The sequence below is a fragment of the Neopsephotus bourkii genome, unplaced genomic scaffold, assembly GCF_033783945.1.
Source record: "Neopsephotus bourkii isolate Nb327-2 ecotype Australia unplaced genomic scaffold, CSIRO-AGI_Nbou_v1 NB_1638, whole genome shotgun sequence".
Classification (NCBI taxonomy): domain Eukaryota; kingdom Metazoa; phylum Chordata; class Aves; order Psittaciformes; family Psittacidae; genus Neopsephotus; species Neopsephotus bourkii.
Window position 1 is genome coordinate 6655413 of NW_026902113.1, and position 12581 is coordinate 6667993.

Genomic DNA, 12581 nt, shown 5'->3' on the forward strand with positions numbered 1-12581 from the left:
TTGGTATATTGTAATAATCTTAAGCTTCTTGCTTGGTTGAAGCAAAGAATTTGCAGTCTAAAATAGCATAGTTTTTTCCAGATGCTGTGCTTCATTTTGTTCGCTAAAGATGGCTTAATGTAAAACCAGAATGAAACAAGGCATGATCTGTGAATGTTATACTAATTCAATTACTTAGCATATAGTAGAAACAAGCTATCTGAAGTGTCCTTTTGGGAGAGTCTTAATTCACTGAATACTGCAGACTGTCAAAGTCAGGCTTTTTTTGTGGAGTGTAGGAAGCTCTGCTATATTGACTGTCTTACACACACCCTGCCCCTGAATTGTAACTATATTAAATTTTGAAGATAAAGGGAGCCAGTTTAGATGCATTGTATGTAAAGGCAATAATAACATAATACTAGCTAATTAGAAAACCAGTTCCACAGCTGATCTTTTAAGCAGAGGATGTGTTAATTTTTGGTACACGAGGCAAATCATAGATAAAAATAAGCAGTGTTCAGAGCACAAAAATTAATTCAACAAAAAATGTGTATGATGTGGAAAGCAAGCTGTGCATAGGCTTTGCAATCCTGCTTAAATGGTCTCATACTTAAGGCAGAGACCATGAATCAACAAATTTTAAAATCACAATCTTCTTAAAATAAATGGTACTTCCCCTAATTTTTCTGTATTGAAAGTATACAGAATTAATGATCTTTTCCTCATAGTTGAAATTTGAGAAGCGAACATTCATTGTTTGGCATTTTAGTTAATATTGATACAAGGTATGTTTCAAATTCAACTAGCTTTCTGCTTCTTCACTTGCATGATATACTATCTCTCTGTATCTGTCTGTTGAACTGAAAATACAGTAAGCTAATAAACAATACACAGGGTGAGGTATGTCTTTATGAAATGGAACTCAACTAATACTTTTTTCTTTGTGCCTTAACATTGTTCTGTCTGCTGTGAAAGTTAGTTGTAAAAACTTCATTGGTGTTTGTTTAGCTCATCAGAACCAAAGTTTGTGTGGCACAACATAATTGTGAGCCCTAATGCACATACACAACACTGAAACATTAGAGGAACAACATTTTACTGTGATCGTAGGTTATACTTGGTGCCCAGTATTTATTTCAGGTAACAGTAACAGCACCATTTCATTGGCCCAATTGTGCCACTGCTACTCAGACTGGTAGGAAGATGTGTTCTATTCTGTGGAGTTTGCAGTTCGTGAAGGCAGACAGCAAGTGAGGGACAGAAACATGTACGCTTGTGAGCTGACACACGTAGCAGCCAACATCTGTGTTAATGCCAAATTGCATGTACATGGGCATGTGTTACCCTTCTGAAGAAACAGATTTAAACAAGTTAGTGGTACACTAAATGCAATGTAGTTGTAATGTGCAACAGAACTCCATTGCTTTATAGTATTTTCTTAGTCCTTTCCATCTGACAACCCCAATGTGGGTACTACTGAAACAGAATACTGCTACTGCATAAAAGCTATTTTCTGTTTAACTCAGAAGCAGCTGAGAGGAGATTAAATGATGCCATTTAATGATAAAGTTGTGCCAAATATCATTAATGGTTTGCTAACTTAAGAGTTCTCTTCAAAGGAAGAAAATGTGGAAGTTCTTAGAAAAACAGAATTACTGCATTCACCGTGGCTAAGGGCTCAGGTTGGAGCTTTTGGGTGCGATACAGGTTGTGCACAGGGGAAGTGCTTCAGTTGTTAGTTTGACTTTGTAAAATGACTGTTTTTCTTAAAGGAAACACTGGAAAATCTGTTCCAGGAAACTTAAGTACCTACGTGAAATGGTACATTATCTCAGTTCAGGTTCATGTGCAGCTGAAATTGTTCTGCTTCCAGCCAGAAATGGTTCAATGACAGTTTTGGTAACTCTGAAGTACTGATTCTGAAAAATACCACTCTTAAAGTTTGTTGCATGGTCAGGCAGGCACCTAGTGATTTAGCCAAACACTTCTTCTGAACCAGGAAACAAATATTTTTAGTGGATTTCTCACAGGCTTATGTGGGCATTGGTTTAGAATCAGTTTTGAGTCTTACTTTCTATAGGTATATAGCAAATAAAGGACAGACTAGGGACAATGTAGGCCCCCTCCGGAAACTACCAGAAGTGGCTACCCTGGATTTGGAGAAGGCTGAGGTTCTGAATGACTTCTTTGCCTCAGTCTTCACTGGCAAAGGCTCTGACCACACCACCCAAGTCTTGGAAGGCAGATGCAGGGACTGTGAGAATGAAGACCTTGGGCCCACTATAGGAGAGGATCTGGTTCGAGACTATCTGAGGAACCTGAACATGCACAGGTCCATGGGACCATTCACGGGTCCTGAAGGAGTTGGCAAATGAAGTTGCTAAGCCACTCTTCCATCATATTTGAAAAATCATGGCAGTCAGGTGAAGTTCCTGGCAACTGGAAAAAGGGAAATATAACCCCCATTTTCAATAAGGGGAAAATGGATGACCTGGGGAATTACAGACCAGTCAGTCTCACCTCTGCATCTGGAAAAATCTCCTGGCAGATTCTCCTGGAAGGCATGCTAAGGCACATGAAAAACAACAAGGTGCTTGGTGACAGCCAGCATGGCTTCACTAAGGGGAAATCAAGGGGAAATCCTGCCTGACCAATTTGGTGGCCTTCTATGATGGGGCTATGAAACTGATGGAGAGGGGCAGAGCAGTTGATGTCATCTACCTGCACTTGTGCAAAGCGTTCGACACTGTCCCACACGACATCCTTGTCTCTAAATTGGAGATACATCAATTTGATAGGTGGACCACTTGCGGGATAAAGAACTGGCTGGATGGCCACACGCAAAGAGTTGTGGTCAATGGCTCAGTGTCCAGCTGGAGACCAGTAATGAGTGGTGTCCCTCAGGGATCGGTGTTGGGACCAGTCTTGTTCAACATTTTGTCGGTGACCTGGGCAGTGGAATCGAGTGCACCCTCAGCAAGTTTGCTGATGACACCAAGCTGTGTGGTTCGGTTGATACGCTGGAGGGAAGGAATGCCATCCAGAGGGACCTTGACACGCTTGTGAGGTGGGCTGATGCCAACCTCATCAAGTTTAACCATGCCAAGTGCAAGGTCCTACACCTGGGTCAGAGCAATCCCAGGCACAGCTACAGGCTGGGCAGAGAAGAGATTCAGAGCAGCCCTGCAGAGAAGGACTTTGGGGTGTTGGTCGATGAGAAACTGAACATGAGCCGGCTTCAGTGTGGGCTTGCAGCCCAGAAAGCCAACCATATCCTGGGCTGCATGAAAACGACCATGACCAGCAGGTCGAAGGAGGTGATCCTGCCCCTCTACTCTGCTCTCGTGAGACCTCACCTGGTGTATTGTGTGCAGTTCTGGTGTCCTCAACATAAAAAGGACATGGAACTGTTGGAACAAGTCCAGAGGAGGGCCACGAGGATGATCAGGGGACTGGAGCACCTCCCATATGAAACCCATTCCCACTGGAATGGGTTGCCCAAGGAAGTTGGGAATGGTCCATCCTTGGTATTGGTCAAGGCCAGGTTGGACAGAGCCTTGGTGGCATGGTTTAGTGTGAGGTGTCCCTGCTTATGCCAGGGGGGTTGGAACTAGATGATCTTAAGGTTCTTTCCAACCCTAACTATTCTATGCTTCTACTTCAGTTTCATTGCTGGCATTCAGTGTGAGTGTTTAATACAAACCAGAAAAAAGAAACTTCATGGAGGAAAAATGTGCCAGAGAACAAGGGCAAACCCCATGAAGCTTATAGTAAGCTGTGTTGTTTGGTTTAGAATGGCTTCATAAAATCAAAACTGATACATATAGAAACAAGCACATTTTGGGGAATTTTGTTCTTTGAAGAATTAGTTAAATGTATAAAATGGTTACCTAAATGAAGATGTTGTGCTGGTAACTTCTAGGGAGTATATTCCATCATATTTTTTCCTGATTATAAAACTAAGTGGAAAGACAAGGAACTCAAGATAATGCTGAACTGCCTCAGTATCAGTGAGGCTGTGTTTAATGTTGTTTCAGGTATGTGTACCGAAAGAGATGCCATTTCCAGAAATTTATACGTTTTTTATGTCTGTTACTTTAATCGCCTTCACTAGCAACAGGCTTGTTCATGCCAATAGAACTCTGAACTGGAAAATGTAAGAAGCCAATCTTCCACTTCTTAGAAATGTCTCCAGAGAGGATAAATGTCAAATACTAGTATAGCCCTCAGTTGTTCCTTCTTGGTAAACATTCAGGAGAGTTTCTGTTGGTCAGGTGAAGAGGGTTAAGATAATCAGATTGCAGAACAGGCAGTGCTGTATATAATTTCCACATGTATATGTTTGGGGTTTTTTTTGCTCCCAATCTGTGTTGAAGATGCTTCTAGCAGTGTTCAGATTTCACTTTTAAAATAGGATATTCTTGATAACTCTGTGGGGTTTTTGTGGTTTGGTTTGGTTTTTATTTTTCTTTGAAGATCTGGGTGGAGGGAAAGATAAATTAGTTGTTTTTTTAATATTTTTTTTGGGTTTTTTTTGTTTGTTTTTTATTGACTCCCAAGTCACTGACAATGTTGCACACAGGAAATTTTAGAGAAAAATGTTAGAGGTGTAATTAATCTGTGATTCATATACTGTCAGAAATTTACAAGGTATGGTATATTGGCTGTGGCTTTTAACTGCTAAATATTGGAAAAGTGTCATTCCTTTATTTTCAGAAACTGGTGTTTTTTTGTTTTCTGTGGGGTTTTGGGGTTTTTTTAAGTGCAAGCACTGTATGGATAATCCTGTAGTACAGAGTTGTTCTAATCTGGAATTGTAAATATTGTGTCTCTCTCTTTTATGTAGTATTTATATGGAAGTAATCGAAAAGACAACATATTTATTGATCCAATCTACCAGACGTTTGAACAGGAATTAAATAAAATCCTTAAAAGTTGGCAACCAAGCATACTTCCAGATGGTAATTTTCTTTTTGGTCATGTATGTTTTTAATCTCTCAATAGTTCTGTATTCTTAAGCATGTAGGTATATGCAAACACTTTATGCATTGTGATAGTAGTTGATTAAAATCATAAATATATTATCTGAGAGTTCAGTTGTTTTGTTCTTATTATTGTTTTGTTTCTTGGTAATCCATGCTGCAAGAGTTGGTTTTTGTTAATCTTAAATTGACTGTCCATTTTTAGGAGGGAAAGGTAGAATAAGCAGCAGCTCTTCAACCTGTACTTTTTACCTGGTCTGAGTTTTTTTTTTGCCCAGGGAAGCAGACAGGCACTGGGCTATATGTGGGTAGAGCTAATGAGCTGTGTATTTTAGCCTTTCTTAGCTGGACTGGAAGGACTCTTTACTGGAGGCCTTGCCTGAACAGAATAACATAAAATGAAATCAAAAATACACTTTTAATGAAGGGATTAATATTAGACCCTTGATCATTTGGTTTTAAGTAATAACATGAGGGTGCTGCATGTCAGCAGTGCTGTTGTAATTTAACAGAAATGTGTTCTGTGTGAAACTGGTATTTCCCACTGACTGTCTCTTCCTGAAACGGTGGGTATCTGTGTCTTGAAGAGGTGGTTTTGGGGGTGTAGACATGTAATTAAATATGCTTATTAGACTCTTCTATCATGAGCATTTATTAACAGTAAACAAAAACTTGATTCTTTTGCACTGGGACAGTTTATGGGCTGACCCATTGTATTTTCTCTCTTTCTGAAGGATCAATATTCTCAAGAGTTGAAGAGGATTACCTTTGGAGGATTAAACAGCTAGGATCGCACTCACCGGTTGCTCTTCTGAATACTCTGTTCTACTTTAACACTAAATACTTTGGCCTGAAAACAGTGGAGCAGCACTTAAGACTTTCTTTTGGCACTGTTTTTAGACAGTGGAAAAAGAATCCTCTAACAAAGGAAAGCAGAGCTTGTCTTCGATATCAAGTGTCTTCCCTGTGCAGAGCTGATAATGAAGGTACTATGGCAGTTCAAAATTAGTATTGCAGCAGCATCCACATTGCACTCCTCTGAGGGACATCTGCGCACTTTGTCAGGAGCCAGAGGTCTGCCTTTGCATAAAGTTCAGCAGCTCTCAGCTCCCAGATCTTTAATAAGAATGTGTGGTCCGAGGAGACTACAGGCTCTCTGCATTAAATGACTGCTTTGAGCCCACTGGTTTCAATGCTAAATGCTGTGACTTTGTTCTGGCTGTGGGTTGCATTTCCAGTTTGCAGATATGCATAGTTGTGGTGGACAAAGCATGGTACTTGGTGGGCTGCCAACTCTGGGAAGTTTACTGAAAAATATAAAGTAACTTCAAGTTATAGCTTAGATGTTGATTTTCTTCTTAAAGATAAGATTACTACTGGAAAAAGGAAACATGAAGATGATGAACCAGTGTTTGAACAAATTGAAAACACATCTGATCCAGCTAGATGCCCTGTGAAAATGTTTGAGTGCTATCTATCTAAAAGGTAAGTATGGTAAAGGGTAGTACGGAAGTTGTCTAGGGTAGACCAAGTACAAAAGGGAAATGTTTTGGTACAGCGTGAAATACACCGAAGCAAAGATTGGATTGAGATCTTCTGAAAAAAAATATTTAAATGAAAGCATTGATATCTCCTATTCTGTGTCTGGACAAAACATGCAGAAAATGCAGGAGCAGTAGAGTATTTCATGGTTAAATGTCAAGGATTCCATTTGAGAATGATAGTATGATTGAGTTTTCTGACCTGGAAACACCATGTATCTCTGCAGAGAACTACCAGCAACACATTCAGTAGATTTTGCTGCTGAGGGTTTCATTTGTGAGGTCCCTGTTTCTTCAGTAAGAATTGGATTGAGACAATCTGAAATAGATTCTTTTGAGATACCTCATTTGAAAGAATGCTTGAAATATTTTGTAGTAGAAAAAGTACTACTGACAGGAACCCAGCATTTAGAAATAGCTTGTTTCCTTCCAGTCTGCACAGAAATTAATACATTAGAAAGAGAGGCTTGGGCAAGTCTTAAATAATTTGCAGCTAAGTTTTAGAGTTGTTTGAAAATAGGATTTTGTGGGAAATATTTTAATTGAACAGCCATTTGAGCAACTGATTTTAATGTAGATTTTATGTAACTCTAAGTGATGCCAAGGCAATGAAATCACATTGCATCTATAACACAATAAATCAAGTGTGAGACCAAACATATAAGGAAACGGCATCTTATTCTTAAAAATAAAGAGCGATCTTGGGCACAGTGTAGGCAGACATGCAAGTATGTGATGTTATAGGGAGAAGTAAATAGTAACTAGTTGTCTGTTAATGCAAGCACCTGTTTTCATAAGCTCAGTTACTTCTGATTGTTGCAGGGTTTGGGGTTTTTTGCCTTCACGTTATCTACTGCCACAGTTTGGAGAGGGTATATTGTTAAAAAGTTGAAGCTGGATTTTTTAATTGAATTAACTTGGCTGGTAGGGAGGAGAGAGCAACTAATTTCTTTTTCTTTAGAAACATGTCAGTTTGACGAAAAGAATGCACTTAAAACTTGTTTGGAGCGTTGTTTATGGTGTGGTTTCAAGTCCTGCTGTCTTACATATGTTAGTCACCATTGCGAACTAGAGCAGCAGACTGCTGCTTCTGGTTCCACTTCTGATAACATATACCTCACATATTTGATGAAATAATTTTAATAAAATATTTAATGCTTTAAAAGCTATTATAAAATGTATGGCAATGTTGTAATTCAAGGTAATATTGTAAAACTGTTGTAAAATTTAAGATAATACCAGCTGTTTGTAATATACTTGGCAACTAGTGGATGCTCTGGGGACGTTGCATTGCCTGGTCTAGGGCCAGACTGGGCATGGCACTTTCTGTGAACAAGAACCATATTAATCCACATTAGTACTTATTTTTCTTTCTTTTCTATTCTTTGAACTTGACTAGACAACAGTTAGAGCTTCATTTGTGCAGGATGTTGGAACTGCTAACATGTTCATTTGTCCTTTGAGGCTGTTTTTCTAACCCCCTGTATTTTCCCCCTTATAGCCCACAGAATCTGAATCAGAGGATGGACATGTTCTATCTGCAGCCAGAGTGCACTGTCTCCACAGAGAGTCCCATCTGGTACACTGCCACTTCACTGGACCGCAACACTTTAGAAAATATGCTCGTACGGGTTCTTTTAGTAAAAGATATTTATGATAAAGACAATTATGAACTGGATGAAGACATAGATTAAACAAACTTCCAAAAACTGTCAAGAAAACAAACAGCATTAGATATAGTCATGCTGCTAGACCTTTACTATGGAAAACATTTCAAGTTTACCCTTTGTTTTATGAGTTTTGTAGCAGTGTGTACCCTGACCTGGGTATTGCCATGTAAATAATCTGTGAGTGAAAGTTTCCATTATTCTGTGTAGTGGTTTTAGGATACATAACAAACACATTTCAGATTTTTTTTTTATTATTATTATTTATTTGATTAGGTATGTTTGTAACCTTTTACATTGCAAAATATGAATGAGAATGTGCCATGTGTAATATTTTTTTTCCCCTTGTAGTAAGAGACATCCATACTGCACAACTCTGCTCTTGGAAGCTCCCTTGAAAGGAGGCTGTTTAAATGGGTTCTTAAACCGGATGGTTGTGTATGGGTAGCACTACTAAAATTTAGAATTTGCTGTGTCTTTCAGAATTTTTAAACAAATTGTAAACTAATAGGTTTTTTACTTTTTAGTTACTGAAGCCTTATAAGGTTATGTAGAGAGATCCCATCTTATGTACCAAAAATAGACAAAAGAGAATGCTGTCAATATTGGTGTACTGTAATGTGAATCTATTCTGGTGAAGACATCTTTTTTTTTTGTTGCCCTTATTAAAACCTTAGTGTCCTTTCTTTATCTGTGACTCTCTCTCAATTGCCCCTACAAATAAAAAATATATATATAAAAACAAATGAATATAAGCTTAAAGCATGTGGTCATCATGACATGTATTTTGTAAAAAAAAAGAAAACCAAAACAGAAAACCCCTCAAAAAAAAAAAAAAAGGAAAGGGAAAATTAAAAAAGAAAAATAGACATGTCTGATGCCAGTGCTGTATAATTCTTTTCCATCTCTACTTTTACAACCATAAATGTTGGTACCTCATATTACTGTAAATCTGTCCTTTGTAGCCTTAGAAAAAGGGATTTTATGCTGTATTACATAAAGTAATATGGTATGCTAAATGTTTTACTTCTGTTTCTCGTTGCATTGCTGTATTTAAATACAGTCAGTACTTGACTAAGGGTGGGAAAATTCTTTTAACTAATGCCTGCATTCAAAAGCCATATAAGACGTGAAGTTGCAGAAAGCTAAAAGACAATTTTTTTGAAGAAAAGTCCTTTCATTTGTTCACTATCCTTTCATTGTGCTCACTTTGCATAAGGAGTCTAATTTCCAGATACACATTTAGCTGCTTAAGTTTTGTTACTTGCTCGTGTTTAACTGATGCAAGCAATATGGTGGTTCATGCAATGGTTTTGCTATTGAACTGAAAAAATGTAGTAGAATATTCTACTATGAAGTAATCATGTTTGGTTCTCCTAAATGGCATTACGCATCTTTTGAGAGGAATCATCTACTAAAGGAAAACTTTCTATGTATATGTATTACCACCTGAGGATTTATTTCCTGCAAGGGCTGCATGACATTTTCCTTTTTCTTAGCTTAAAAGAATGCACACTGGGATGCATCTTTCTATATAGAGAAATAAAGCTTCGGTTGCTTTGTTTTGTTAAACAAGTTTATTTAAATTTCTGCTATTCTTGTGTGTCCATATGTATTAACTTCAGATGTGCCACTGTTTCAAAAGTAGATGTATATCTCCATGTTTAATTTATTTTATTTTTTTTTCTGGTGGCTCTACCCTTTCTGTGGGAAAAAAAAGAAATACTATGCAGCACCAGTGAGCAGATCACTAGTAGCTTCAATGCTGTTTTCCTTTTGTGAGTGAATACAAAAACTTAGTTCACTAACGCTTGTTTTTTCAAGTAACAACTGTAGAATGTGCCCATGATACATAAAACTGATAAAATTGGAGTTATAAAACATGGTTTTGTTCTGATTTCTCCAGCTGAACATCTGACTTTCCCTTAAGTTAAATTTTTACATATAGGAATAGTAATTACTAATTACGTGCCTAAAATGCATCATGTGCTTAACTTGAAATATTTAAACTACATTTAAGTGTTTTGAGAAATAGCAATAAATATCACTTGCAGCCCCTTCTTTGCAGTTTTAACATCAAGAACTTCAGCAGGGGCTTCAATCACTCCCTGATTAAAACTGTTTAACCACAAACACTCTTTTTAAAAACTACAAACTTTCAGTGTGAAGCTTAAAAGAACCCTAAATCAGGCCTGAAGTATGTGTGTTGAGTGCTCTGTCTTAAACAGTAAACACTTCTTCTCAAAATCAGATTACAGCTATTTCTTAAATAATAGGGTCAGTTTTAAATATGGCATGTTGACCGATGGAGATACATTTTTGTGGCATTAGAGAATAATGCTTCCTAAAGTTCATCAGTATGCACATTATTCTAAATCCCTTCAATTTTTTACCCAAGGTTCACCTTTCATAAGTAAAATACTCAAATTAGGCTTCAGAATAGGTTTTACATACAGCTCCATGCTGGAAATATAAATGGTTGTCACAGAAACTTTTATTCCAGAAGATGGAGCTATTCTATCATCAGCAATAATTTTTTTCAAGTGGTTTGTGTGTTTAGACAGAACGTTGTAAGCTGCCAATATAGTGCAGTCACGAATGCATCATGGTTCAATGTATGCATTTTATTCCTAAATTTGAATGGTGGTGCAAAATGCAATAAAATGCCTTAGTTCTGAGAATATAGACATGCAATTTTATAATAATTAGGAGGTCTGGGCAAATACATTTTCTTTGTAAGAGCTGTCAGCAGCTGGACTAGAATCAGGTTGGTGTCAAGGAGTTACCTGCAGGTTGCTGTGCAGAAAAACGTACAGTCCCCTGTTCTATACAGAGGTTCCAAGTCAGTGATAATTATTAGGAATTTGCTTTCTGCCTTGAGCGGTGTGAAGTGGCTGTCCTGGCCACCCCCTGTGGCTCACCTCAGACCTGCAGCGAGGGGACTGTACTGCTCTGTCCGTCAGAGCCCTGTAGATGGCGCTGGCAGCGCAGGCAGTACAGGAAGGGTTTTCCTAACTTCTCAAATCATGCCAGCATGTGCTCTGCATCTCCTTAGGCTGATATCTAGTACTGAACAACTCACAGGTGAAGTAGTAGGCTTAAGATACTGAGGAAATCAGATGGCAGAATTAGGCAGAAATAAGTTCAGAGTGAGAAATAGTGAAAAAGTCATACAATTTTCAGAAAATAAATTTGGTTTTCTTCTATAAATACTTGTGTGCAGTCATTGAGGAAAATACAGCTTTTTCTAATTACTGATCTAAGCACAAATTACAACAGTTAATTTTTATGGAGCAAAAGGTTGTGGTTGTGGAGTAATGTAAATGTATACAATAGTAATTATCTTTTTTCTTAAGTGAGGAATGAATCTTTACTCTTCTTGATTTGAAATGTTGAAGTCTGAAGGCCTCAGCACATGAGCCACGGCATGGGTCCCAGAAACCAGCGTGTAATATGGCACGTGCTTTGAAAATTAGGCTGATGTCAGTGTCTGTAACACTAATTAGCCACCCTTTTGGACACCCACAAGCACAGCAGGCATCTCACAGATGCACAAAGATGATGTGGGGATTTTTGTTACTCTGGTTGGAATTGGCAGCCTCTAGCAAACACCTCTGCCCTGGCAGGGCCCCAACTCACTGCCGGCACTGGTGAGCAGCATTCCCCCTGTTCTGCGTGCAGGATACAGGGGTGTCTCTCATGCTCCTTCCTCTGCTATCAGGGAGCTCCCAGTCATTTCAGAGTTTCTTGGTGTTGGCCTATGATGGAAAACATGTGACTACAACATGAGCCAATTTCATGATTGGGTGCAAAATAAGTAGGGAAGGAGCGGAAATGATAATTTCGCCTTTTCCTTATCCTTTAATAAGGCATAATTGCATCTTAACATTATAAAAGTCTCCCTTCTCTCCAGCCCAGCTCTGCCAGGCAAAATACCAGAGAGGATTTGAGTGAGGCACCACTTGTGGTAAAGTGCTTCAGGGAGAGAGAGATGTGATGATGAGCAGACAAACTGGTAGTGATGGGCAAGGGGAGTAAGCAAATGCACAAGGAGAAAGGACAGAAAAGATTGATTGTATCTATTTGAACAACTAACAGCAGGTTTAATTCATACACTGATGATGCTTTCTAAGCTTCTGTCACCTGTTCAACTTCCTGCATAGCCTGACTCGAAGGACTTCACCCCGGGACTGCTGTATGCTGTCAGTGGATGTGGAAATTAAGTTACCTATTTAAAAGGGCTAAGTCTGGCTAGTTGTTTTGGCAGGGTATCTGTCAGGGTATCAGTTGTATTTGTCAGGTGTGTTGGTGTTTCCAGGTAAAATACCTGGGAGCTACTTTTATTTCCTCACTCAAGAACTAGTTGGCTTCATGGAGTAAAGACACTGATACAGCAGTCACAGCACATT

General features: G+C 38.5%; 1 protein-coding gene across 7 annotated transcripts in view; it reads left to right on the plus strand.

Annotated features, from left to right (window-relative positions):
- The window catches only part of ZMYM2 (zinc finger MYM-type containing 2), an 88778-nt gene extending 79860 nt beyond the window's left edge, over positions 1-8918 (plus strand). For all 7 annotated transcript variants that reach the window (XM_061374332.1, XM_061374333.1, XM_061374331.1 and 4 more), the window contains 4 exons: positions 4829-4943; positions 5699-5950; positions 6329-6449; positions 8007-8918. In XM_061374332.1, coding sequence (XP_061230316.1) covers positions 4829-4943; positions 5699-5950; positions 6329-6449; positions 8007-8199 — 681 coding nt within the window. In that variant the 3' untranslated portion in view covers positions 8200-8918. The remainder of the gene's footprint in view (positions 1-4828; positions 4944-5698; positions 5951-6328; positions 6450-8006) is intronic.
- Positions 8919-12581: the final 3663 nt, after the last annotated feature.